The following is a 27749-nucleotide window of genomic DNA, read 5'->3' as shown; positions in this document are numbered from 1 at the left end:
GTGGCCTGACACCTCTATCCTGACACGCGCCCCCGGCAGAGCCGAGGTGACCGTCGTCACTCCACCGCTCCACTGGCCAGTCTGACAGAAGGACAGCGCCGCCTGCGCCACTCCGACTGCAGTGCCACTCGACAGAGTGAGTCTGACAGGCAATCAGGCCTTGCCAAAGGCGCCACGGCGAACTCCGCTCCGCCCGACCCCAGGGCTCGGACTCGGGCTAAGACCCGGAAGACGACGAAACTCCGCCTCGCCCGACCCCAGGGCTCGGACTCCGCCCTAGCCTCGGCCGAACGACTTCCGCCTCGCCCGACCCCTTGGCTCAGGCTCGGCCACGGCAACAGAAGGCAGACTCAACCTCGGCTTCGGAGGAAACCCCACGTCGCCCTGCCTAGGGCACAGACCGCCACGTCAACAGGAGGCGCCATCATCATCCCACCCCGAATCGACTCGGGTCACGGAGAACAAGACCGACGTCTCATCCGGCCAGCTCCGCCAGAGAGGCAATGATGGCGCTCCACAAGCTCTATGACGACGGCGGCCCCCAGCTCTCTTACGGAAGCAGGACAACGTCAGCAGGGACTCGACCGCTCCAACAGCTGCCCCTCCATCAGGCTCCGCCGCACCTCCGACAGCCACGACATCACGCCAGCAGGGTGCCCAGATCTCTCCGGCTGCCACATTGGCATGTACCTAGGGCGCTAGCTCTCCCTCCGCTAGACACGTAGCACTCTGCTACATCCCCATTGTACACCTGGATCCTCTCCTTACGACTATAAAAGGAAGGACCAGGGCCTTCTCAGAGAAGGTTGGCCGCGCGGGACCGAGGACGGGACAGGCGCTCTCTTGGGGCCGCTCGCTTCCCTCACCCGCGTGGACGCTTGTAACCCCCCTACTGCAAGCGCACCTGACCTGGGCGCGGGACGAACACGAAGGCCGCGGGACTTCCACCTCTCTCACGCTCGGCTCCGGCCACCTCGCCTCTCCCCCCTTCGCGCTCGCCCACGCGCTCGACCCATCTGGGCTGGGGCACGCAGCACACTCACTCGTCGGCTTAGGGACCCCCCTGTCTCGAAACGCCGACAGTAATTCACACACATTTATTTTAACGCATGCATTAGGAATTGGGGATAAAATGGTGTGTGGAATGATCTCATTCGGAGGTAGGGGCATTTATAGAGGGATTGGAGATGAAATTGGTGGTGATTTTTTTACAATATTTTTTTGGCAACAGCTAGCACACGTGGACCAATCAGAAACCACTCGCTCTCGCCCGTAAGACTGGCTCCAACAAACCCTGTAAAGGATTTTGTACTCTAAATTATAGAGAAGATTCTCATCCTCCACTCCCTCTAGCAACGTCCTTTAAGCGGTCCTCTAAATTTAGAGAACACTGCCGGATCCTCTATATAGAGAGTTTGTCTCTACTCTCTATCTATTTAAATATTTTAAACAACCGGTTTACATTTAAGAGTATGACAAATACGTATGTGCAGAACATAATAAAAAAATGTCTCTAATATAGGTATTTGCGTATAGATGACGTTGTTGAGAGAAATGAGATATTGAGGATAGAATCTTTTAAAGAAGACGGTAAAGGACATATATAGTGGATAGATATAGATGATGTTACTGGAGACAGTCTAATCTCGTCCACGCTAGTGTGTCGCTCGCCTTGCGCCCTGCTCTCGCCCGAACGTGTGCTCCAGTGCAGACGAGAGCGAGATGACAGGCGAGCTGTCGCCGGGCGACGCAATTATCTCTCGCTCCTGTACGCCCTATCTCGCCTCTACTGTCGTCTTCACAGTCACCAGCCTTACACTGACTAGTCAGTTTATCGTGCTTTGCTACGATTGTTATATATTAAATAAATATTTATTTAGATATTTATTTAAATATAATTATTGATTATTTATAAACACTAAAATACATATGTTCTGATGGTTAGCTCAAATTATTGAAGAAGAGGATGCGTGAGTTTAAGTGCTATTTCTGCACTCTTTTTTACGCACTGCGGGCGATGGGCGTGGGCGTGCCGGCGTGGTAGCACCAGTCGGCCGGCAACAGAGTAGTATAGATCATCACACCAGAATCCAGGAGCACCTCAAGGCTGGAAAGAAAAGAAAAAAGAACCAGTTGCCACTGCCCTGTGGCTATTTGTTACTGAAGCTCTTCCACCGGAACAAGCTGCCAACCTTGCGAAGAACCACCCGCCGCCGGGCGGGCAACCTCGGCATCGACGAGAACACGCCCATGTCACCCTTCTGCTCGTCCATCGTGCCAAAGATGTCGTACGCCGAACCCTCGAAGGTCTCGGACATCCGCCGCGGCCGCGTGATTCCGGCCGGCGGCCTTATCTTGGAGTCCGACGGGTACTTCTCCAGCCCCGGCGGTCCTACCCTTACGCGCGGCGTGGGGCTCTCCTCCGCGTCCAGCTTTGCAGCCGCGGCAGCGGCCGTGGGGCTCGACGACGTCGCCACGAGCATGCTCTGCAGCTCCTTGACGCTATCGCGCGCGGCGGCCTCGCTGATCCGGAGGCACTCCAGCTCCTGCTTCGTGCACTTCACGGCGGTGTCCTTGTCGCCGAGCACGCTCTTGAGCAGGGCGTTCTCGCTCCTTGCCTCCTCCAGCGCCTCCTTCGCCACATTGGTGTCCTTCACCGCCTGCTTCAGGATGTCCCGTAGCTTGGCGACCTCGGCCCGCCAGGAGCGCTGCGACTCCAGGAGCCGCGCGTTCTCGTGCCGCGCCTCGGCGAGCTCGGCCTCCGTTGACTTCATGCACGCCGTGAACCCGTCCTCCTTGCCCCGCCACGCGGTGAAGGACTCTTCGGCTTCGGCCCGGAGCCGCGCCACCTCGTCGGACAGGGCGCGGAGCTTCTCGTCCTTGCGTTTCGCCGACATGTGCAGGCGGTCGGCGTCCAGCCTGGCCGACTCCGCCTCGTGCTGCGCGCGCGCCAGCTGCTGCTTCGTCGTGTGCAGCTCCGCGTTCACCTCCTTGAGCGCTATCACGAACTCCTCCATCGCCTTCTTGCTCTTCTCCTCCGCCGCCAGCGCCACCCGCAGCTCGCCGTGAACCCTCTGCATGTCGCGGTCGCGCCGGTTTCTCGCCGGCATCGTGGCGACGGGGCTTCTGGCGGCCTCGAGCCTCTGGACGGTCTCCTGCAGCGACGCAATCTCGAGCTTGGCTTCCTCGAGCGATATCTTGGTGAGCTCCAGCTGCTTCGTCTGCATTGCCAGCGAGTCGAGCATCCGTTTCTCGCATTCCCGCGACACGTTGAGCTCGGCCTCGAGCGTCTCTATCGCAGCGCGGTCATTGGCCGAAGCCAGCGCCTTCCAGTCGGTCACCTCCAGCGCGCGCTGCGCGCGGTCTCGCTCGTCGCGCACCTTGCGCAGCTCGCCCCGAAGCCTCGCGACCTGATGATCCATGTCCCAACGGCTTTCCTGCATCTCTAGCTTCCCCGATGGATTGACTTGAAATGCTGCACGGCGATCGGAGCAAGGGATCTGGGACCCCTGGAGGGTCGGCGATTGGAAATGCGCCCAAAATTTTAAGGCATTCCAAGGAAGCAGAGGGTAAAAGGGGACGTCGTCGCATGCGTGGATTTGCAGGTTTTGCTAAACCTGTGGTGTGGAATGCCAGCCTAAACTTGGAGCGGACGATAAGCACAACAACTATATTTGGAGCAACGAAGCATCAGTGCATCACGTCACGTATCACGTGTGAGGCTAAGGTCATCAAACTCTATCGTCATCATCCATTTTAAACTCGATTTTAGGGGTGGATAAATTGCCTGATAACCAACTTGAAACTACCCGCATCCCAAATACCCAATCAAAATTCCGAATAATATAATCCATATGATCGCAATGGACTGGGTGCAATGGTAAACAACAAGCGAGGTTATAATCGATGAACCAATAAGTCAATGTGATGACGTAAAGTGGACAATATTGTTAAAGGAAGATCAAGTCAAGTGTTGATTTGGGTTGTTGATCAAGCAACTATATGAAGAATGATGGAGGAACTTTATGCTATGTGCTATGATCAAAGATAGTGTGGTTGACTAACTTTATTTGTAATATACTTCTATTCTTAGTCGAGGAGGATTGTTAAAACTATAATCTTTATAATTAGTAGAACCATGAGTAGTATTAGTAGATGTTATGTGACCTTGGGGGGAGGTAAGGAAGTTCCGCAAAAACCACAAAAATATGTCGAAGTTCTGTGTGCGCGAAAGTTCCATGTCCAAGTGTGGAAGTTTTGCACTTTTATAGGTCCAATGGCTAATTACCATTTAGTTTGTATGGGACACACACACACACATCTCTTGGAGAGGCTATTTGTGATATCCAATGCCAAGAACCATTGCAAACGGCTTGAGAGCTCTCTTCACCCCCTATTTGTGAGATGTGCATGATTGTGACAAATCCAGCGAGTTGGGTTGAGAGATTTTATGGCTCACACATGAGTATTGCGAGTTCATGAATATTGCGGGACATAAGTTTCACAAGTTTGTGAATTGATTAGTATATGTTAGCAATGCAAATTGTGATAGCTCAAAATGCATCGTTAATAGAGTAAAATGTAGTTCTGACCCTTAAACTTGTCTCTGTGTGTCATGTTGGTTTGTGGGAATGGTCTATGATTATAGAAGCTACCAGGAGTAAGAACCTCCGGTCCGGGAGTGGATGTGGTGTTACAACGGCCGAGATCCACCTCATCATGGAGGTCCATAGGTCCATCTCCTGGTAGTTTTCATGTCTCATGATCTACATCGCGAGATTTGGCTCCTCGCCGCGGTGCTCGTCGGCCCGAGCTTGTCGTGAATCAGGCTCTCCTACAACAAAATCACATGCATCACCATTGGCCACCACGATGTTGTCAACCTCACTGTGACTTGCGGGGGGATGCTCCAGCGACACACTCTCGATCGTCCTCGCTACATCGTCCCATGGAGGGTCCTTGCTCGGGCCGCGACACCACACACGCTAGTGTCATGTGCAGCAATGCTACCATCTCCTCCTCGATGTCACTATATCGGAGCGGCTCCACATCGAACACCTATGCGGCCCACTCCTCCCGCACCACAGACCGCACCCACTCAGGGCTTGTTCGGTTATTTTCAATCCATATGGATTGGAGAGGATTGATACGGATTAGAGGGGATTTTGATTTACTAGGGATTGAACCCCCCTCAATCCCCCTCAATCCATATGGATTGTGGTAGAACCGAACAAGCCCTCAGGGTGGCTTAGGCCCATTGCTGTTTAGCGCCTCCAAGACCAGCACATCGAAAGTGGCCAACCTCCTACGACAACCGCTTGTTGACTTGTTGTTTGGGCGCCATGTAACCCCCCAACACGACGATGTCGTGCGATGGGATGAGCAGGAGCGTGATGGAGAAGTCTACCACGCGTGCCTTACCGTCCTTGTCAAGTACAACATTGGTGGACTTGCCTGGATCTAAAAATTGGTCCATCATGGACATTGTCGTTGGGCTAGACACCGACGTCAAGGATAAAATGGACCGCGACATCGGCCTGGAGCCTTGAATGCACTGCACTAGTTGAGGCCAATGTGAGTGACAATGTGGTGTTGTGCGAGAGCCGCTCCATCACCGAGCATGTCGAGCAGAGGCAAATGGTGTCTGCGTACAACTACACCGGCATGGTCCTGATGAACAAGGCGGCGAAGGGGTACACCACTCTCGCCGCCGTGCACGTGTTGCCCGGTTGGACGTAACAGAATCAAACAGTGGTCGGACTTTTAAGATACATACATTATTAATTAATGAACCAAATTGACATGGCGAGTCAAATTTAAGTACCAGAATTGTATTTTACTCTCCTTAATAGGTTAACAAGAGTATACTAGTAGCATAACATGCTTCACAACAATATAAAGACATAAGAGCAAATTCAGAAACCCGCACGGCTTATGTACACTAATCTTTATCTTTAGTAGTAATATAAAGCAAGAGTTTCATCGTGCACAGCGAGAGTAATAAATTTCTTTTCTCCTACCACGTTGAATATCAAAAAGTAGGGTTAACTTGTGTCTATTTATGTTATATAAAGAGAGATATTGTAAATAGTAGATACTAATAATTTAAAAATAAAAATATAACTGTGTTTCAATAAACGTCGCATTTAAATAAGATATATATAGATACTGTAGCATATACAGTTACTGTTAATTTATAAAACCTAACCGCAACCATAGAGTAGCGACGATACAAGATAAAACGACCATAAAAACTAATTTGTAGCCTCTTTATTTTATTTTATTTTAGTGCTTCAGTTATCAAATGCGAAAAAAAAAACTTACGAGCCATAAACGCCTGACAAAACTACGAGACGGTGTCCCTCTGTCTCCTCTGCGTGCTACTGCTACCGCTGCAGTACGAGCTCCGTCTAGCTGGGCCCATCTGAAGGGACGATTCTGCTGCCCCCACGCCCGGTCAAAGACAGCCTTTCGGTCAAAGCAGCTTCCCGTGCGTGCTGTCGTATCGTCGTAATTTTTTTAAAAAAAAGCACGAAAGCGATTGGAGTATATAAACAAGACAGCGCGATTACGGCTCCACATGGCTCCGCTAATGGCCCACGTAATCTCCTCTCTCGGGACTCCGTTGCCATGGCAGAGACAGAGTAGTAGTATATTACTTGGCTTGCTGCTCCTTCGACTGCGTTCTATTCTAGCGGCAGTTACTTTGATGGTGTGTGCGTGGTCCCAGCCCCTAGCGGCCAGTGGATTTGCTTGTACGGTTTCTTGCTGCGGCAGTGATTGCTTCCACTTCCCGGGGCCATTGCCTTCTTCCGCTTCCGCCGATAAAAATGGCCTGAGCGCTCATGAATGATCGCCATAATTTTTTGGTGCTACTCACATAATCCTCGTATTGCCTACGTGCTAATGGTACGTAATCCTGGCAAAAAAAATCCTATCTCAGGGAGAAGTGAAAAAAAAATCCGAGTGAAGAATTGGGTTTCCCCCCTGGGTCATCAGTAATTCAGTAAAGAAACACGCGTAGAAGAAACACACGTAGAAAGCTCGCGAAACTGCAGTCGACATGCGCAGGAGAGCGGCTGAAGCGCCGAGCATGAAGAGGCCACAGGGAGGCGCCGCAGCAACCAGTCGGCTAGCCCAGACATTGCTACCACCGCACAGCACTGTCCCACTGCGTCTGGTTCGGTTTGCCCCATAAGAGAAGAGCCTGTTGCTTGCCACGGAAAAAAATTTGTTGCAGCCGGGCTGCAAACCAGGCCGTTTGCAGCCCCTCACAAAAATGAGGATAGACCCCACCTGCAGGTCAATAATACAACAAAAACGTTATCTGGTAGACCTGCAGGTGGGGCCTATCCTCATTTTTGTGAGGGTTTGCAGCCCGGCTGCAACAAATTTTTTTCCCTTGCCACAGTGCCACTCGCCCGCCTATCCAAAAAGCTCGGTCTCCTTCCCTACTCCGTTCACTCCCCAAATCCCAGACTCTCACCGCTTCCCTCGTCTCCTCAGTCCTCCCCCGCCATGGTCACGGACAAGTCCAACCTCCCACAGCAGCAGCAGCCGCCTCCTCCCTCCGCCTCCTCAGCACCCTCCTCGCTCAAGTCCCTCAACAAGGCCTCCTACAAGATCTCCAAGCAGTCGTCTTCCGCCTCTCCCGCTCCCGTTCCCGCCTCCACCATGCGAGCGCCTTCCCCGCCGCCGCCGGCTCCCCGCCCGCCTCCTCCTCTCCCGCCGCCGCCGCCGCCGCCGCCGCAGGCCTCCTCCATCCCTGCCGACCACCCGCCTCCCCAGCCCCCCGTGTACAACATCGACAAGTCCGACTTCCGCGACGTCGTGCAGAAGCTCACAGGCTCGCCGTCCCACCTCCTGCCGCCGCAGCCAGCGCCCACTCCCGCCACCGCCCGCGCCCGCGCCCCCCTCATGGCGCCACCGCCTCCCATCATGGCGCCGCCGCCTCCGCCGCCGACGGCGATACCCTCCCGCCTCCACCGCATCCGGCCGCCGCCGCTGGCCCCGCCGCCCATCCTGCCCCCGGCCCCGCCGGCGCTCTCCCCGCTCCCGCCGCTCCCGGCGGTGTGCATGACCGCGGAGTCGCCCATCTCCGCCTACATGCGCCGCCTCCGCGGGATGCCCTCGCCGATCCGCGCGCCCACGTCGCCGCTCGGCTTCGGCTGCCTGCCGTCGCCCGGCGTGCCCATGCCAGCTACCAGCCCCCGCGTCCGCGACCCGTGACGTGCGTGATGCAGGAACCCCCACCACCACCGTTGCGCCGCCGCCGATGTGTACATACGGCCGGCTGGTGTAGGAGAGATCTGGCGAGGCGGCGGGCGGCGACCGCAGAAGGAAGCAGGCAGCAACACCTTCACATTCTGTTAGCTCCATCACTCTCTCTCAAAATTTCTCTCCTTTCTCCTAGCGTGCTCCACACCTGCCTTGATATTTTGTTGGTGTATATGGGACATGCGGCGTTTGGTTGGCAACCAATATGGATTGCTCATGCTTGGCTAATTTTTTTTGTAACAAAGCTCATGGAAGCAATATGTATGGCAGAATCTCATATCCAAAATTCCTTTAGGATGATATAGCAGCAGTAGTGGTAGTTTATCTACTCTAGCTTGCTTGGCTACACTTGCAGTAAAGAGTGAACTCATTTGAACAGCAATGTTCTTGCTTGTGAGTTGTGACTTGTGAGGTCAAAAAGGATTGGCTGGGACTAGCCCAATCTGATTTCCTGTGCATGCGATTCGTTATAAAAAAAACTTGGTCTTTGTTCTGTGCTTGATCTTTGGATCCTTGTTCATGATAGATTTTGTTCGGTAGACAATTGCAGTTGAGCTTTGGTTTCTGGCATGACATGGACCTGGCTTGTTTTGTGGTGTATGGTGGTGGCTCGTCTAATTATTATGGGTCACATGGATTACAAAGCGTGTTTGGTGACACATGACTGATTGATAAGCAGTTGTTGACTCATTTGTATCTACATGATAGATTTTTGTGTTTTTTTAAATCTCTCTCATATCTGATTCCTGAAGCTGTCGACGTTGGAGCAATGGCGTTTCTCTGGTCAATTGGGTGGTAGTAGTGCCGACGTGAGGTGCTCCACTAAAGAGAATTTTATTACTGTGAACCAAGTTGGTCGAAAAAGCAGGAGCTGGGAAGCGTAGGTGTCCATTTCTGCCAAAGATCGGTGGCATGATAGGGGTAACAGTTGCTGCGAAGTCCAATTCGGAAAGCGATGCGCTGAGAAGACGCCGGTGCCTGTTCTCTTCCTGCGAGCTGCGCTTTCTAGGGTCGAAACATTGGTTTCCTGGTGTAATTTTATCGTCTGAATGTACTGTAGTGTAGTAGTAGCATTTCACTCTCAACATGTTTTTTTTCCTTCTTCCAGCTGCTCTTGTTGTTCGTGCCAACACCATCCAGGTTGGATTTGTGCCGGATCGTAGCGTCGTCAGTTCTCTCAGTACCATCTGCTTAAATACTCTAGCTTGCCTGGACAGACAGACAGACGGAAACAGGACGGTGCAATTACAAGCAAATGGTGGGAGAGATTACCGCTAGATTGGGAGCCATAAAACCAGAGAGAATTCTAAAGACTAAAATCATCATCTTATTTAAAATTGAGGGCCCCTTTGTAGGACTTATTTTTCAGCTTCGGCTCTGCCTCATGCAAAAGTTGTGCCAAACACCTATTTTTCAAATGGCTTCACCAGTGAAGTGCTTTTCCAAAATGAACTAGAGGGCATGAGCCAAAAAAATTGGCTCGCCCGGCTTCAGCTCACGTCATTTTTGCACAATAGTCCTCCCACCAGTCCAAATTATTATTTTTTGGTCCTGCCCTCAATCCCTAGCCACGTACAGGAGAGATCGATCAGTAGAGGGTCTTTATGAAAAACAACCTATAAGCTGTTTTGCCAAATGATTTTTCAGAATGGCTTTGACTCATCTAAAGAAGTGGCTTCACCTCGTGAGGCAGAGCCAAAGTCGTTTTTGGAGAAGCCAGAGCCCTGCCAAAGGGGCCCTGAATAAGAAAGGAATTCTAGCTCCTCCAATCTACTCTGGATTTGTGGCTCACAAACTAGCCCTCTTAGCGTCTCCATCAGTTCCGGTATAGCTAATCCAACTACCATATTCGTACACGGAGAAAATGGGGAGGAGAGAGTGCAGCGTTGCAGTGCGCCTCACAACGCAAGCTGACGTGACAGATCTGCATGTGCACTGGCTTCGCAGGCCCAAGTCGGACCGACGACGGCCTCCGTTTCGCTTGCCTCCTCATACCTAAAATTTGGATCACCAATTCAACTCTGAGCAGAGATCTGTGGAGTTAGAACCATGCTACACAGGGCCTACATTTATCTTTTCCGTTTAGCTCCAAAGACAAAATATGATTGCAACCAGCAGATCAGATGAGTGGATTATTTCTTGTACACGGCAAATTCACACCTCGCATCTCAAAAACAATCGGTGCTACAGATACTTGCAGCAGGGATAAAACGTATCAATTAGAGAACAAGAGAACTAATACATCAGCACACCCTTCCCTCATGTCACAATTGTGACAAATATCTAAAATACACCGGTGTTCCAATACAATCCCGCCAAAACCCAAGTATTTCAGCAGGGATTTAAAACCAACACAATGTTGCGTGAATATATTTTCAACCCACCCAGCACCAAACGTAGAAGCATCACATGGAACTGCAGCACTTGCTCTTTGGGATTTCCTGCGCCGGACCTGGGACAAGGACCTTTGTCCCCGGCATTGCTGGGGCAGCTCCATTGCTCTTCGGCTCCGACACCATGTTCTTCTTGCTGTGGATCTTGAATATCTCTGTCAAGACAGTTTGAAAAGCACTCTCTACGTTTGTTGCCTGGAGCGCAGAGGTCTCCAGGAAGAAGAGGTTCTCCTTCTCGGCAAACTCCTTGGCATCTTCAGTGCTCACCGCTCGCTGCTCCTCGAGATCACTCTTGTTGCCAACCAGCATTATCACAATGTTCTTGTCAGCATGGGCTCGGAGTTCATCTAGCCAGCGGGGTATATGATCGAAGCTCTGGCGTCTGGTAATGTCATAGACCAGCAAAGCTCCCAGTGCACCTCTGTAATAAGCACTTGTCACAGCTCTGTACCTGCAGTAGTTGGGTGTAACCAGCAACTCAGCATGAGAAGTCAATGAAGAAAAAAGTGATGGAAAGCAGGTGCAAAAAGTCACAGCACCTAAAAATGGCTAAATATGCCATGCTTTAAGGCCACGGATATGAACCAGGACCCAATATATAAAATAATTTCCACGGGTCAGCACTCCGATAATCAGAATGCCCGAACACTATGAACATGTCTAGGGGTGGTAATAGATCACGATTCAAATGTTTCTGCACAATTTATTTGAGCCCTTAAATAATTTTAGTTAAAAAAATAGAAATAGAGCTCAATCCTAATCTGGTCTGATCCTTAAATTTTATAGTGTAAAAATTTTAGTGTAAAATTTAGAACACATTACCACCCCTAAACATGTCTAAAGCAAATGATGATTCTAATATGAAGAGTACTTCGAGAGTGAGAATCATGCACATTGTAAGTTTTCTTGTCATGAGTAAAGAATTGCCTGAAGAAGATAATGACAGACTGATGCTTGTATTCTACTTCTACGAAATTCTCCCAGTTCTACTAACAGGGCACGAACATGCCTTGCGGGCTCAAGCTATTAAGGCATATTTGCTCAAAATAAGGAGTAATGACATGTTGACAGCTGACGATGATTTGTGACCAAACGAGGAACCATGACCTAGTGCACAAGCAATGTACCTCAGATTCAAACCAGCATGGTAGGCCTCCCACCAAAGAGGTCTGAACAAACAAATTTTTTTTATCAAAGGTTTTAGATTCTTGCAGAGCATTTCATAGTACGTCTATCAGGCCTGTTGATTTGTGTACCACAAAAACTTTAAAGGTGGTGTCAATTGTGCATTAGATGACGTCGGGTATCGGAAAGCAGAAGAGCGAAGTACAAGGTAAATGTGAACAATTCAGAATTCGAATAATATTGTCCCATTTGCTCAAGCTCCCAGTCAAGCTCAAGCAACTTCTGTCAATGCAGAACCACCACCTCCACTACCTATAGCACACGTTTACTTCCTCAAATTACGGTTCCAAAAACTACAGAGCAAGTAGAAGCCAACATGAATGATTGAATTCGTCGTGCCTCAACAGTTAAAGACTTCAGTAATAGCACTGCACCATAAGCATAGAGCTGCCAGATCTAATCACCTAACAGCACATTGTCCTTTGCTGGTAAGGTAGGTGTGAACGCGCAAAAAAAAGCAAATGCTTCAGAAGTAGAGATCCACCATTGCGCTCAGCGTTTCAGCAACCGCTACAGTCCAGAGAGATCTAATGCGCCAGAGGAACGGATCGAGGAGCATGATTTGCGCAAGAGACTAGTGAGTAAAGCAGCGGATAGGATCGGGAGTAGAGCGGGGAGGCGGACGGATGGACGGGTGCGTTGTTTGCTGGTACCTCTCCTGGCCGGCGGTGTCCCAGATCTGGGCCTTGACGCTCCTGTGGTCGATGACGAGGGTGCGGGTCTGGAACTCGACGCCGATGGTGGCCTTGGAGTCGAGGCTGAACTCGTTGCGGGCGAAGCGGGCGAGGATCTGCGACTTGCCAACCGCCGAGTCGCCGATCAGCACCACCTTGAAGACGTAGTCCACCTTGTCTCCAGCCCCCGCCATGACACGGCGCCGGTAGCGAGCTGTTGGCGGCGCTCTTGCTCCGGCTCCGGGGGGCAAAGAGAGGAGAGGCAGCTGCGCTACTGACTGCCGGGATGCGCGTGCGCGTGCGCTTTTCGTTGGTTGTTGTATGGTTTTTGAAAGCAGACGAGACGACACCGGCTGGTTTTCTTTTTAGATTTTGTTTTCTAAAAGTTCAAATTTATACTTCTAAGAGCAAGTCCAATAATTCTAAGAGCAAGTCCAATAGTTCTCTAAAGACTTCTAGATCAATAATAGATAAGGCCCCGTTAAACTTTAGCTACTTTATAATCAAACAAGATAACTAATAGATCGACAAGATAAACTTTAGCTGGCTAAGAGCATCTCCAAAAGACTAGCTAAATAACTCGTCAAGCTAAATTTTAGCTACTCAATAGTAAATTAAATCTCCAACAGACTAGCTATCTGACTCGTAAGCTATCTGACTCTGTAAATTGTCTCTCTCACTAGCTAAATTTGACTAGCCAAACTAGATAGATAGTCTGTTGGACTGAGATGCTATATATAGAGTGTAATATTTATAAAAACGTAAATAGATAGTCAAATAGAGAGAAAAAAAATGAAGAGTTTCTTGTAGATGCTCTAATAGACTAGATAAGTTTTAGCTAGAACTCAGATTTCATTATTCCATCCATTTCTCAGCCCCAGCTAATGACAACTAATATTAGCTGATTGACTCGTATATCTATAACTTTCATCTATCCATGATATAGTATCGTAAAATCAAAAGGATATTTATGTCATTTTATTCGTATTAGCTAGTTCATTATCTAGAAAACCAAACAACATATTGCTTGCTAAAATTTAGCTAGCTAATATTTTTAGCTAATCTTTAGCTAGCTAAAATTTAATTAGGAAAGAACCAAATAAGTTTAAGACCCGTTAGAACTTTGCTAAGGGTCTGTTTGGATCCTATATGGTAATCTTTAGCGGTTTAGCACACTTTAAGGAGCTAAACTGTTTGCTAAAAGTGTAGTGCTAAACATGTCCTAAGTTTGGAATTTTAGAAGGTAGTCGTGTAGGCAGTCATACAGAAACTTTTTCATGCGTGTGATGTGTGGATGCAAGAGAAAAAAGTAACAACTTGTAAGAGCAAATAATGCAAAGCACAGCCAGTCGTGCAGGAATAGAGACTGAAGCTGATGGTATTAACCTGCCGTAACGTAATGATTCTTTGGACCCGACTGCGCCTTTATTTCTTTGGAGCCGATTCAAAGGGGTAAATCGATGCGCAGTTAGCTTTGGCAAAAACAAAAGAGCAAATCTGTAGTGGCAAGCGGGGGTGCCATGCCATGATGTATCTGTCAGGCTTACCATTGGACAACTTATGTAGTTATGAATGATACAAATGTTATAATACTTTACGTTATTAGTGCAAACATCAAACCGACCTTAGCTCAGTTGGTAGAGCGGAGGACTGTAGTATTTGCAGAATTAATCCTTAGGTCGCTGGTTCGAATCCGGCAGGTCGGAATTTTTTTTAAGTTTTTTTTTGTCCGGACTGGCCTGGTGGCTGGTGCTATGAAATTTGTTGATGTAGCTGCGCTTTCACGAGTTCAACTGAACCTCATAATTCGTAGTCTCAGATTCTTTACGCTTCGTCATCATCATCATCCAGAGAAAGAAAACAAGATCAACGAATCAAATGGTAGACGCTAAACATTTTTTTGCATTGGAGACCTAATCCGTCGACGGTGGTACTACAAAGATAAATTAGACACACCGCTAACTAGCAATAGATGCGTCAAACTCGAGCTCATTAACAACATCTTGCAGTTTAAACGCACGGACTTGTTTCTTCTCCCTCTTCAAGCCCAACACCGTTGTCATGTTTTGCCTCATCTCCTTGGTAGCTCGAGCTCTGGGGCCTGGCCACGAACCTGCTCCTGCTGCCCCTGCGGCTGCCGTTCCCCTCCCTGCCGCCCCGGCCCCGGCCCTTGCCCGACGACGAGCCGGGGCTCTGGCTGAGGCGGCGCGCCAGCCGCCTCCGCGAGCTGCCCCCGGCGTTGTTCCCGAGCGCCGCCTGCGCGACGCTGTCCTTGGCCACCTCGCGCGCGCGCTGCGGCTTCACGGCCTGCTTGTTCAGGTAGTCGATCCGCGGGAGCAGGCCCGACACCGCCTTGCGGAGCGTGTCCTCGCCGGTGTTCGCCTGCACCGGGTTGCCCAGCAGGCTGATCGCCCGCAGCGAGCCGTAGTTGGCCACGAGCTGGCCCAGGGACTTGGCCGTGCTGATCTTGTTGAAGCTCACGTCCAGGACGGCCAGCTTCAGCAGGCGGTGGAGCCCCTCCACGTCGCTGATCTTGTTCCCGGCCAGGTACAGCTCCCTGATGGCCGTGCAGCTCGACAGGCCTGCATAAACCAAAAGCAGAAACACACGTTAAATTGGTCTGCTGTACATTGTCGATCCATAACTCCACAGACCACATCCACGTATAAATCGTGGGGTGTAAGAGAAGCTAATGTAGATTATGAGATGTGTAAAAGTCATAAGCTGTTTGGTTCGAACAAGTATAAAACCTCTTTTTTTTTTAAATAACTCTGTTTCACTATTTCAAGGAACCATAAGTCAAAACAAAAAAAAAGATCTAAGATGCTTTCGATTAGAAAAGTGGCTTCTACCTCTCCGTCCCAAAATGTCGGTCATTCTTACTTTTTGAGGAGACAAATATTTTTTTTAACTTTGACCAAATATATAACGTTTTATATTACATAACCAGTATCGTTAAATATATATTTAATTCTGTTTTTATAGTAAAATTATTAAGAGATACAAATGTTGCTAATATTTTCTGTAAATCTAGTCAAACTCGAGAAAGTTTAATTGACACGAGTACCATAACACAATAGCGACAAACATTCTAGGACATAGGGAGTATTATTTACCAGGTTCGAAAAGAAATAAAAAAACAACTCTCATAAGTCAGAAACCCAACAAAAACATTCATAGTTGAGTGGTTAAGGTTGTCTTCGTGGATCATAAGAGACGTGATAATATAGATGACAATGTTTAATACTATTTATAGAGTGAAGTTTTAAATAGAGGATAATATATGAGATCTGCCGGAGATGGCCTAATCTATATATTGTACAAATGGACCTCCTAGGCCGATCCCAGCACAGTCCATTTAGGCCCGAATATGTTAACAGGTCGTATCCATCACGCCAGCCCAAGGCATGGCTCGCATAGCCTATTGGGACCATGAGCTGGTCCAAGGCACAATGACCCCACTAAGATGCATATGGTCCATTAAGCTTTAACATAAAAAAATAGCACTTTGTGAGGATTTAAACTGTTGTAGTCAACCTCATAAACCACCATTGTAAAAGACGTGCTAACCAATGTATCAAAATTGACGGTATAAATGCAACTGTAAATTAAATTTTCTAGAAAAAATGGGCCAACTTGAGATCCTTGCGGTATGTCGATCTTTAGAGGTGGTGGCTATGGAGATCTTTGCAAGCCATGGATGGAGGTCCAATGCTAGATTAGAAGAAGCTTGATTTGTTGATGTTTTATTTTAAAGAATGTTTACGATGGATGGTTGTTTTTTTTCGATTTGTAAGGCCGTATGTAAGAGATTGCAAAAGGCTGAAACATTTTGTTTCCATAATCAAAAAAAGAAAAAATGGGCCATGCTCGGCCCTGCTACAACTTGGGTCCTATTTGTGATGGTCTATGTTCCGCATGTTTGGTTCACTGCTGAGGAGGTGTAGTTGCATCCGCATGTTTGGTTGTTGGATGAGCCGATATAGACGTCCGACATGCAAAAAGGACAGGTGAGCCAGCCTCCGCAGAGACGCTTGTTAGCTGCGTACCCGCGCGTGCAATCACGGCTCATACATCCTCATGTTCATGCACGCAAAATAAAAAACATTTTTGGTTTTTTTGTTATATCTTCTAACTAAAAAATTTAATCGCTGAACGGATTTTATATTTATGTTTCTGATATTTTGTGAACAAAACTAGACCACATAAGTTGTATAATACTTGAAGATTTATTTGTGCATTTTTTCTAATACACGTTCTGATGCAGACAACCAAACACGAGCTATATCTGTTCTAAATGTACTAATGTGTAGACAACCAAACACAAGCATATGCACGTGCCACGTACCTAGCCTGCACATAAAAAGTCTGGCTCCACACATGCGAACCAGGCCATCACTATGCAACAACCAAACATGCACGTTGTGTCTCGAGCCGTCCAAAGAATCTGGACTATTTGGACATCATCGTTGACCCTGATGTCATAAACAGCGGCTGGACCACGCTGTCATGGTGATGTGCACATATGTTTCTGTGAACAATCAAAGTTAGGGCTTGTTCGGTTAGCTCTCAATCTATGTGGATTGAGTGGGATTGAATAGATTTTAATCCCAAACAAGTCAAACTTCTTCTCAATTTTTTCCAATCCCATCCAATCCATGTGTATTGGAAATAACCGAACAAGCACTTATTGGGACGGATAGATCCCCTGGAATCCAAAATCCAAAGGTCTGAACTCTCTGAACAGGCATTGGGTACCAAACAGGAGAAACATGGGAAGCGCCGAAGCGTGTCACGGGGCTGAAAAGAAAAGCATCATGAATGAGAAATGTCCGCATCAGATATCTCTGAAGCATGTGGCACCCCCATTCGTACCTGCAGGCGACTGACGTTCTTGTTACCACCCAACACCCACACGACCACATGGCGTTCTGAGTCACAACGAGCTAAAACTGCTGGACCCTTTCCCCATGATGTCTAGCAGGAACCCTAGCTAGCCCCTGCAGTGTGGTATGGACTGGACCGTGCTACTATGGTGGTATGGCCTTAGCAGTTAGCACGAGCAAAGGATCTAAACGCGCCAAACATCCAGGGTGTCAAACATTACTGCTGGCATGGGCACTGAACAATATTCGTGCGGTGCCAATAGCTCCAAGCTCTGTGTTTCCAGAGCACAGGAGGGCAGGCAGAAACGCAGACACTAACTGGTAGAGAAAGTACGTAAAAGTGATGTTGCATCGCCAGCAGAGCACAAGGACATGCTTGCTTGCTTACCATGGCCGATCCTTGAGATCCGGTTGTAGCTGAGGTTGAGCACCCGCAGCCTCGTCAGCTCCCGCAGCCCCTCGATGACTGCAATGCTGTTCCGCGACAGGTCCAGTGAGTGCAGGCCTTTGGGCAACGATCCAGCGGTGATTTGCACTGCACAAAGAGCAAGGACGATCGTGAACTGAGTCAAGCGTCAAATCAAGTAACACATGCTGTTGTTACAGTGGGAATTTACCAATCATGTTTCCAGACAGGTTGACGGCGCGGAGGGTCGAGAAGGCGGCGATCATCGGGACGGTCCGGAGCCCCATGCCGGCGATGTGCGCGACGGAGGAGAAGGCGTTGAGCGTGTGCACGACGCCGCTCGCCTGGGCGGGGGCGGCCTCGTCCGCGGCGCGCCGCTTCGCCTGTGGCTGCCTCTTGCCGCCGGCCGTCCACAGCTCCACGATCTCAGAGCGTCTCGGTCGGGGCCGCGGTCGCGCGCCGTGCAGCGTGGCGTCGTCCTCCTCGTCGACGGCGTGGAACGAGGCGTCCCCGAGGCTGTTCACCCACGCGCTGACCCGGTCCAGTGGAGACGCCTCGGCGGAGAACGCGACCCACTGGTTCGGGACGGGGTCCTCCTCCACCGCGACGACGCCCTTGTTCTTGGCGTCCGCGGTGGCAGTGCCCAGCGTGTCGGACGTGTACCCGTGGTGCACGGGACGGCCGTCTTTCCACGCAGACGGCAGCGTGGGAGTGGTCGCGCTCGCGCCCGGCCGGTGCAGGTTGCGGTGGCTCCAGAGGAACGTCTGCCACCACAGCTTCCGGCTCCGGGACGGGAGCACCTGCCGCGACGACCGTTTCTTCAGCAGGACGCGGTCGGCGGAGCACGAGGACCTGAAGGACGCCGTCGGGCTCAAGCCGCTGCGGGCGGTCGTCGGCCTTCCGGGGGGCAGGTTCTTCAGCAGGTCGTTGTGGGAGCGTGACCTCGCCGGCAGGTCGGAGTCGGACCCTGGCGGGGGGACAGACCTCGCCGTCTCCATGTTGGAGCAGGAGCGCGTCAGCTTCGGCGATGCCGTTGGCGACATGCGGCCAATGCTGTAACCGGGCGAGCCAGCGCCGGCGGAGGATGAGTCCTTGTTAACCGCGGCCTCGTCTTCACCGTTCTCGGCAGTGGCATGGCGTGGCAGCTCGGTGGCTGCGTGAACGACAAAGCTACTGCTGCATGCGGACGCATGAACGCTGCCTCCGCCGCGTCTGCCGACGAAGTCGTCGACAGCAGTGCCCGCCATGTCTACGAACTCTACCGGCTTCACCTTGGGGCAATCGTTGCCACCACTGGCCGCCTTCTTGGCGTAAGCGCCCTTGTTGCCACCCTGCCGCCATCGACGAGCAAACAAAGGCCAAAGTCACTAAAACTGATGAACAGCTCCGCCGAAATTCGGTTGCGAAAAGCCGAGCCTGGTTGTGCCACCAACCTTGAATGCCTTGCTCTTGCCGCTGAGCAGGCCGGAGAAGCAGTTCATCTTGCCCATCCCGGCGACCCGGCCGCGCCGCCACCGCACACGCTCACGGCTGGAAATCCTTCGATGCTTCAACGGGCTTTGGAATGGCAGCTGCTTGATGCTCCGCGCGGTGGTTGATGGTCCGGCCGGCGACGTGGGCCAGAGCGATCGGTACAACCTCTGCCGCCGGTCTGCCCTGCATGAAGCAAGAAGCCTAGCATGAGATGAGAACCGTGGACATGGAACCAGGTAGAGAGGGACGGAGGACACAGGGGCACCTTGTGGCGGGCACCTTGTGGCGGACATGGAACGGCGGGAACCGAGAAGCAGAGGAGCCGGGGTATGACATGAGAAGTGTCGATCCGGCGCGGCGGTGCTAGAAATAGTCGGGAGCCAGTGAGGGCGGAGGAGGGAAGAGCGGTGGGGGGCGGACCGCCACGCTGGCGTGGTTCGTTGCGAGGAACCGAACCGAACGACACTGCGGCCGCACGGCAGCTTCCGACGTCACGACGCCCCGCGTCCCATTCGACAGTTGACAGGGGCGCCATTTGGGTCGCTCGGTTCCAACTTCCAACTTGCAAGCGGCGCCGGCCTTGGGCTCGTGCCGTGCAGTCCTGCTCAATCTCCGTTCCGCGCACGTTGACAGAGGCACCATTCTTTATCATGGCCCAAATCGCTATCTTAATTAACATTTTTTTTGAAGACGTTGAAATCATCGTACCTGAGGGGGATGCCAAGGGTGCGATCGCACAGGCCCAAAAACAAAAACAGAGGGCCCTCTAACCACCGGATGGTAGCACTTTTCTGTTAAACATATGTATATTAGATAAAAATACGCAAAGAGCGATGCGTTATCGACCAGTCTCGTTTATATTGTTAAACTGATGTCTCAATTACTTATTGAATACTCCACCCGTTCTAAAATAGTATTTGTTTTATCTCTTCATTTTTATGTTTATATTTAACTAGATGATGATGAATCCACTAAAGAAGCAAAACGAATTCTATTTTGATATAGAGATAGTATTATTTACTATACACATGATGATTGCATCAGCGGAGAGAAGATTTTTAAAATTAAAATATTTTTTGAACTATTTAAGGTCAACAATAACTTAAGAGAGGTTAAATGACTTGGCGATTCTATGTGTCGAAAAGAAATTGTTGGATGAGATTGATCTCAATAATATAATCGATGACTTTATATCACAAAATGTTAGAAGATATTTTTAATGGTACCAGATAAGAAGTAATTGATTTTGACTATATCTTACATTTGTTATTTTATAAACTTTAAAACAGAATAATAATTTTAGATGTGCCTCTATATAGCATCGCTTGGATATCGTTGGTATGTCGAATGGCAATCCGACAACGATGATAGCGGCTGAAAAGTTTTTGATGCACTGTCTGTTGTCTTTAATCTGCTATCCTCTAGCGATAGCGCGCGGGGCAGAGGATCGCTGATCCTATTATATATAATAAGTGACGTACATATAATAAGTGACGTACGTGACGCCTACGGTACGTTACGCGATAGCGGCGCGTGTTGTTTCTAAGTTTGACATCAACAGGTAGAACTCGAAATCTCCATGATTTGTATTATTTGTATGCTCGGTGGCTCGGTGCTGATGAAGCATCGCAGCGGCCGCCGAACCGAATGACAGGTGCATCTGGGGGGCGCGTAAACCGGCGCCCCACGCTCAAATGAACGGCTCCCCTCGGTTGTACCACCTGACGGCGAGGGCCACCGCGACAGGCACGGTGGCGTGCGTGTCGCTTCGCCGGCCGTCGCGGTTGCGGGTCGTCGTCGTCTCGTCTGCCTTGTGTGTGCGTCCCTGTTGGCACGAGGCGGCAGCAGCAGCAGCACGCAACGGAACGATCCGGCGCTGCAAAAGAATGGCTCACGGCCGATGTGCCTTCGCCCCGCATCACGGAACTAGCTAGCTAGAGCATCTCCCTGCCACTGCCCCTGCCCCGGAACCAGAGTGCCAAACATCTTTCAGCATCGTTATCAGTACGGGTACGCTGCCACTGCCCGCTAGCGGCACACAGCTTCCCGGCCATCATATCGCAGTCGTTGCATGGTTCTGGTTGCCCCCCCGCCCGGCTCGCCATGGCAAGAGCACATGCACGCACACACGCCCATTTCACGTTTCCACTGCGTTTCAGACCTGAGTCGCCATAGCAAGCACATGCTCTCACCCACCCTCGAGATCGCACTCGAACCGAACAGGGGGGATGGATGATTTCCACGGGTATGTACTCGTAGCAACAGGACCATCAGGGCTAGTTTGGGAGTCTCAAACTCGGAGGGGATAGTTTGGGAGTCTCAAACTCGGAGGGGATTGGAGGGGCTAAAATCCCCTTCTTATTCAATTTTAAATAAGAAGAGGATTTTAGCTCCTTCAATCCACTTCGTGTTTTGGACTTCCAAACTGCCTTCAGTGTTTCACGGCATCTCAGTATTTCTCCCAGGTAGAGTCCCAGCAGGTACGCCGCCAGCCGTCCAGTTGTATGAGCACCGCTGAAGCTAAGGTCTCGCGCGTGATTGATACGACCGATCTATTTGCACGCGCAGGCCTTTGACACATACAATACAACACAACACCGTCTGCAGACGCTAGCCGAAAGCCACAAAGTGAAAGAGCACGGCCTCTCACAAGTCGTGATCAAAAGGTCAAATGCCCCTTTTTTCTATATTGGATCTTTATATCAACGAGAAGGCAGGCGTCAGGACTCAGGACCATACATTTCCAAACTTATATTATTTCTTAACTAGCTACAGATTGCGAGCAGGGGTGGTAGTGGATCAACGATCTAAATTATTCTTCACAATTTCTTAACTATACAATTTAACTAGCTACAGATTGCGAGTAGGGGTGGCGGTCTTTATCTAAAGAAGAAGGAGGAGGAGAAGAAGTCGATAACCTTTCAGAAAAGAAGAGAAGGCGTCAATGCAACACCGCATTGTGACGACGAGTAGTGGGACATGGAGGCTCGTGTGTGATCGTGTCTCATCGCCACACGCTGGTCTGCTATGCTCAGGCTGGTGCCAACGCAGGCTGCAAGACGGGCGGCACGGCGCTCCTCTCGCCCGACCGAAGGCGAGAGCCAGGCGAGAGAGCGTTTCCGGGCGACGCCGCTCGCGCCCGGCGAGAGCAGGCGAAACCGCCTCGCTCTCGCCCGCGCTGGAGCGCGCGCCCGGGCGAGAGGCAGGCGGTGAGGCGGGCTACGCACTGGCGCGGGCGGCGTGCGGGCGAGAGTGTGGGGCGAGAGCGAGGTGGCTGCTTCCGATTGGTTCTGCTGGCCACATCAGCGCCACGTGTGATAACCGTTTTTTACCGTTTGGACTCCAAAAAATTTGAAAAAAATACAAAAAAAATCACAAATTTCATCTATAAATTATTATGCACTTTGTAGTTTTTAATTCAATAAAAAGTATTATGTTGTGTGATTTCTAAGCGTTAAAATAAATCCGCGTGAATTACTTAATTCTGAAATAGAAAAGCTGATGTGGCTATAGCCTGAGGCTGTAGCCTGCTGCAGCCTGTGCACTGGAGCAGCAGGGGCGAGAGTGGAGGCGAGAGCTGATGTGACAGGGGCGAGAGGGAGGCTGTGCACTGGACTCAGTCTCATCGGTCAAACTGACGCAAGTAGATGAACAGGCGCCCGTTGCTACCGTCTGGGCATAGTTGAAAGTTGAAACCCACTGCTGGCCGGATCAATATCTGTGCTCATGCACACCTCCACAGGTGTCCCTATCCCGGCCCTGAACATCAGTTCTTCTTAACTATACAATATTTTTTTCACTTGCATTTTTCTTCACCAAAGGAGGGTAAAAACTGTACTGCTCTACATACGAGAGAGTATGTATATTTTATACGGGCCCAAAGCTCCGGCGAAAGCTGTCTACCTGGTCAGTTGTCGTGGCTGCTCCTATATATTCTGCATTTCTGACCGGAAATCCGCTGCGTCTTATGCTGGCAGATGATCAAAAAATAAAATAAAAAACTGAAACTTTTACCCTCCTTTGATGAACGAAGAAAAACGCAAGTGAAAAAACATCGCTGATTCAATGGTCTATCGCTATCTTCCAAGACTCCAATCCACCAGCAGGTTCTATAGCAGCATCCATCTGACCATCTTGCATAGTTGCATGGGGAAAGAAGAGACGATTTATCCTATTCTTCGTATACTTGCGAAGGTAGACAGCCCAACGTCGCTCTCGCCTCGCACACGGCACACCACGTCTTGCGGTGACCAGATGGGGGGCGACCCCCGGCACCGCACGCGGAAGATTAAGATTACTGCTGGCTGTTCGGTCCTCTCGATATCTGGAAGGACAAAGGCACAATTTCGATTCCCCCCTCCGAACAGAAGAATCGCTGTGGTTGCTTTCCTTTTTAATGTCTGAATCTTCAGACAGTATTTTAAACAATCAACTGGTACAATTCACATGAGACAACTTACAGTTTTTTTTTCTATAGTTAAACAAATACGGAATTACATATTGCAAATTAGGCATCTGAAAGAAAGGGAACGAGAAGCGAAGAATCCTACAAATATCCACATGCTTCCTGGTCAATAATCACGTACAACTCCCTGCTGCCGCAGCGGAACGGAAGACAAAGCGCGGAGAAATGCGCTGCAACTGCAACTTCGTCAGTCTATCTCCATCACGTTCCGGCATCGCTCCATGCCTCCATCTGACCATCCACGACACGTTTCTCTCTCTCCCGAGTCCTGCGGACACCAGATGGAGTAGAGGCGGCCTGCCGCCGGCACCGCGCGGGAATGCGAGACCAATAGGCCAGATGAAGCCAAGGCCAGAGAATCGGTTTGAGTCAGCCGGATAGTAGGCGGCAACGCATATATATAGGCTACAACATGCACATGCATGGGGGGGGGGGGGGGGGGGGGGGGGGCAGGTTGCTCGGCAAGCTGGAGATATTGTTGCGTGCACAGGGGCGGAGCCAAGGGGTAGCCGGCAGGGGCCATGGCCCCTCCGAAGGCTGCCACACATACAAGAGTATATATGTAGTTGAAATTTTGTGTGTGTAAATATATATACTCTAAAGGTTTAATATAGCGGTTAGTAATACATGATCCATACATGAATCTTGTAGCCTGATCTACGCATAGGAAAAAGCTCAGCGCTTCAGGCCTAGGATCTGCGACGAGTTACCAGGTAGTCAAAAATCTAGGAAACGTCGAGAGGATAGAGGCCGGACCACGATAGTGTACTTGCCCCTAGATTATTGATAGCCGCTAGCCACGATTGTAGACGCTGCACCTCAGCGTTAGTCGTCTGTAAGTCGAATGTACTGCTCTTGAATCCCTTAAAAAAGCATCCTCGGTTCGCTCCTGGGGAGTCCGTAAGGTGGCTGACCAGGGCACGAAGCCACGACGGCTTCACACCTCAAGAGAGTCGACCAGCACCCTAGAGAGTAAGCTAAGAATTAGTTGGCATAAGGATTAAAGGGAATCCATGAGGAAAGATGGGACGATCGCCCTTGGGCTGATTTGGTGATTAGGGATCCCTAGGGGATCCATGGGGGAGGAATCCCCTTGCAATTCAATTTTGAATAGCAAGAGGATTTCTTCCCCTCGGGATCCCCGGTCACCAAATCAGCCCTTAAGGAGCCATCATGATCCATGGGCATCAAAGGAAAGCACGAGCTAGCGAGAGATCCATGGAGAGGAACACTTTTCCCTTTCTCTCTCTATCACTCTCCCTCTCCCTCTCATGTGCTCTTAAAGAGGAGAGGTACCCGGACCAGCCCGTGTAGATAGCAGAGGGAAGGGGTTCGAAGGCCCCACAACACTAGAAACCAGAAAGCAAAAGTCTTTTTTCATATGTATTATTATTGCCATGGTGACAGTGTCGAGGCGTAGCATGTCGCTGTTAGCTTGCAGCACGATCGACGTCGTCAGCAGACACCCTAAGCACAACGTGGCAGACTACGTCATCATAACCTTCCAGTAGGTCCTCTGACCCTTCATCCGAGAGGAACGAAGGGTGGACCGATGAGATCCTGATGGTGGTAGCCAGAGCAGACCTCCGCCATGAGCAGCGCCACCGCAACCCCATGATGAACACCGAAGTCAGCAATGTCCCGAATGCAGCACGGGGCGTTATCCAAGCGCTCGATCAAAGAGGCACCATGGGCCCCAACGTAATCAAGAAGTTGGCTCGAGCAGTGGCACGACATCTTGAGCTCTGCTTCCAAGGCTGCCACGAGAAATGGGCAGGACAATAAAAGGGAGGGGAAAACCATAGAAAAAGTGAGAATGAACTGACTTACCGACGACGCGATCGTCGACCTTGATGAGTTGCACCTGCACCAGCTCGGCTTCAACCTTGGTGGCCTCCTGCGCCACGTGAAAGGCATCGCAACCCCCTGCGAGCACCCGAGGGGGAGAAGGAAGAGACGTGGAGCTCGGCCGAGATGCATCCCCCGGTTCGACGACGACCGCACCGTTGCACCGGGGGGGCAGATTAAAGCAAAATCAGACAAAAAGAGGAGATCGGTGAGCCCGAGGAATGATGCCTACCTCGGCTTGTGACCGACGAAGCGCGACATGTTGATAAACTCAAGGTTCAACCGCTGACCCGGTTCAAAATGAGTTCAAAAGACACGTCAAGGATGACCTGCAGGGGAGCGACCGCCCGAGGTTAATAAAGATGAAGAAGAGCGCCCATCTCCACCTTAGGAGGCGGACGATCCCCACAGAAGTGACACCAATTTCTGAGGGAACGCCACAATTACTTGTGAAACAAATACACAAGACATCGTCCGACCTGTCCTTAGCCCCTGAAGGTAGATACTCCCCCTTCGAGGTCTCGGGGGCTACTATCAGGGGAACGGCCCCCCAGTCCCTAGGACCCACGAGTCAGTGAGCACGCTGAGGAAAGAGCAACTGATCGCTGGGGCGCGTTAGTTATTCTGAAGAGGCAGGTGTGCCAACCCTCGAAGGACTCGTCCCCGGTCGAACCCTGCGGCACCGAGCCCGGGACCAGGCTTGGCGGGGCATGAAAGGGAAGCCGGGCGTGTCGGAAGGGAGCCACTCGAGTGGATCACATCTCGGTCCTGGGTTGACCCACCATAAAATGACTGGATGCATTAACCATGACTGGATATAGATGGCCAATAAGCACGAGGCCCGCGAGCCCGGCGCGAAGCCCGCTGTTTGGGCCCGGTCTGAGCCCGGCACGACCCGGTTCTATGCGGGCTTGGGCCAGCCCGGCATGAATAAGCAGGCCGGGCTCGAACAGGAAACTAGGCACGGTGGGCTAGCCCGGCACGACCCGTTTACCTCTAAGCTCGTTAAGCCCGCTTTTTTGCACTAAAACGTGATTACCAGCCCGTTTAGCCCGCTTTTCGGTCCGTTTTTCGTGCTAAACGGCCCGGCCCGGCCCGTTTAGGCCTGCTGCGGGCTGAGTCCGGACAGAAAACTAGGCACGGTGGGCTAGCCCGACACGACCCGTTTACCTCTAAGCCCGTTAAGCCCGCTTTTTGCACTAAAACGTGCTTACCGACCAACTTAGCCCGCTTTTCGTGCTAAACGGGCCGACCATTTAGGCTCTCTGCGGGCCGGGCTCGGACAGGAAATCGAGCCCGCGGGCTTAGACGGCCTGGCCCGGTTTTCTAATCGTGCATGGCGGGCTGGACCCAAAACGGGACGGGCTTCACCGGGCCGGGCCGGGCGGCCCGTTCGGCCATCTCTATGTCTGGCACCGAGCCAACGTCAGTTCGCTTCTCACTCATGACCCACGGACCCCTCAGGCCGCATAACGCTCATGACCTACGAGCCTCCGGAGTACGGCTCATTAATAGACTACTCGTCTCTCGGCTTGCGGCGCACTTATGGCCTATCGAACTAGACCTGAGTGCGCATACCTCTCGCAGAGCGCTACACGACGGGCCGAGCCGAGCCCTAGGCTATGGAAGCCAGGAGTTGGCGTAGTCAGAATGATGGCGCCTGGAACCATCACTTAATTAGGGCTTGTTCGTTTGTGCCGGATTGGTGGGTCGGAACGATTTTTAACCGGATTGCTTCTCTAATTTATATAAACTTTGATTAGGTGGAACGATTTCGGATGCAATCCGACACAAACGAACAAGGCCTTAGTGTTATCAAATTAGGCCGTGGATAGGATTCCATTCCATGCTTCACCTGCACTCTGCACTGCTCACCAGTCGCCGCAGGTTCAGAAACATGTCAGTAGATATAGAGGAAGGGACCAAAGCCAAACAGGGGTGAAGCCAAATTCTAAATCATGGTGGTACACTTCTAATGAAAGATAAATAATTTGATATGGTAAAAGATTATAATTATTTATATTTTTTCTTTACCTTGGTGCGGCCAAATCCATTCATTCTCACCGATCACCCAAGCACAACAGCCGGTCGCAATTCGCAAATCAATGCGCAGCTTGGACCAGCAGGTCGCACGTTAATGCC

The 27749-nt window shown here is 50.7% G+C and overlaps 4 protein-coding genes and 1 non-coding gene across 8 annotated transcripts; 2 read left to right on the top strand and 3 right to left on the bottom strand.

Moving 5' to 3' along the window:
• Positions 1–2001: 2001 nt before the first annotated feature.
• On the bottom strand, positions 2002–3574 carry LOC100501346 (uncharacterized). The gene has a single exon (NM_001357680.1). The coding sequence runs from the start codon at positions 3441–3443 to the stop codon at positions 2151–2153; it is 1293 nt and encodes a 430-aa protein (NP_001344609.1). The 5' UTR covers positions 3444–3574; the 3' UTR covers positions 2002–2150.
• A 3909-nt stretch (positions 3575–7483) lies between these two features.
• On the top strand, positions 7484–9383 carry LOC100216927 (VQ motif-containing protein 9). 2 transcript variants are annotated; one of them, NM_001143312.1, is made up of 2 exons: positions 7484–8368; positions 9030–9383. In NM_001143312.1, the coding sequence occupies exon 1, from the start codon at positions 7519–7521 to the stop codon at positions 8227–8229; it is 711 nt and encodes a 236-aa protein (NP_001136784.1). In that variant the 5' UTR covers positions 7484–7518; the 3' UTR covers positions 8230–8368; positions 9030–9383. The 2 variants fall into 2 exon arrangements, with proteins under 2 accessions (NP_001136784.1, NP_001144612.2); NM_001151140.2 differs by lacking the exon at positions 9030–9383 and having other exon boundaries at positions 7496–8770.
• Positions 9384–10473: 1090 nt separating this feature from the next.
• Positions 10474–12806, bottom strand: LOC100272235 (Ras-related protein RABA4a). Its single transcript, NM_001159426.1, has 2 exons — positions 12509–12806; positions 10474–11121 (listed from the first exon to the last, which is right to left on the bottom strand). Exons 1-2 carry the CDS (start codon positions 12721–12723, stop codon positions 10683–10685), a joined length of 654 nt encoding a protein of 217 aa, NP_001152898.1. The 5' UTR covers positions 12724–12806; the 3' UTR covers positions 10474–10682.
• Positions 12807–14148: 1342 nt separating this feature from the next.
• On the top strand, positions 14149–14235 carry TRNAY-GUA (transfer RNA tyrosine (anticodon GUA)). Its single transcript is given in 2 exon segments — positions 14149–14185; positions 14200–14235. It is a non-coding gene; the product is annotated as a tRNA-Tyr (tRNA).
• A 114-nt stretch (positions 14236–14349) lies between these two features.
• LOC100280724 (protein binding protein) lies at positions 14350–19910 on the bottom strand. Of its 3 annotated transcripts, none has more exons than XM_008660325.4 (5): positions 19560–19910; positions 19255–19472; positions 18033–19152; positions 17804–17950; positions 14350–15111 (listed from the first exon to the last, which is right to left on the bottom strand). In XM_008660325.4, exons 1-5 carry the CDS (start codon positions 19585–19587, stop codon positions 14540–14542), a joined length of 2085 nt encoding a protein of 694 aa, XP_008658547.1. In that variant the 5' UTR covers positions 19588–19910; the 3' UTR covers positions 14350–14539. The 3 variants fall into 3 exon arrangements, with proteins under 3 accessions (XP_008658547.1, XP_023156749.1, NP_001147116.1); XM_023300981.2 differs by having other exon boundaries at positions 19255–19477; positions 19574–19910; NM_001153644.2 differs by having other exon boundaries at positions 14403–15111; positions 19255–19477; positions 19560–19630.
• Positions 19911–27749: the final 7839 nt, after the last annotated feature.

This window comes from Zea mays, chromosome 9 (genome assembly GCF_902167145.1).
Source record: "Zea mays cultivar B73 chromosome 9, Zm-B73-REFERENCE-NAM-5.0, whole genome shotgun sequence".
NCBI classification, from domain to species: Eukaryota; Viridiplantae; Streptophyta; class Magnoliopsida; order Poales; family Poaceae; genus Zea; species Zea mays.
The sequence above is the reverse complement of the archived record's forward strand: the minus strand, read 5'-3'. Positions and strand labels throughout refer to the sequence as shown.

Coding starts and splice junctions, on each gene's coding strand:
- LOC100501346 (NM_001357680.1), bottom strand. CDS start 3,443: ATGCAGGAAAGCCGTTGGGACATGGATCATCAGGTCGCGAGGCTTCGG.
- LOC100216927 (NM_001143312.1), top strand. CDS start 7,519: ATGGTCACGGACAAGTCCAACCTCCCACAGCAGCAGCAGCCGCCTCCT.
- LOC100272235 (NM_001159426.1), bottom strand. CDS start 12,723: ATGGCGGGGGCTGGAGACAAGGTGGACTACGTCTTCAAGGTGGTGCTG. Junction 11,122..12,508: donor GACACCGCCGGCCAGGAGAG/GTACCAGCAAAC, acceptor CAACTACTGCAG/GTACAGAGCTGTGACAAGTG.
- LOC100280724 (XM_008660325.4), bottom strand. CDS start 19,587: ATGTCCGCCACAAGGTGCCCGCCACAAG. Junction 19,473..19,559: donor CACAAGGTGCCCGCCACAAG/GTGCCCCTGTGT, acceptor CATGCAGGGCAG/ACCGGCGGCAGAGGTTGTAC. Junction 17,951..18,032: donor CCTGTCTGGAAACATGATTG/GTAAATTCCCAC, acceptor CTCTTTGTGCAG/TGCAAATCACCGCTGGATCG.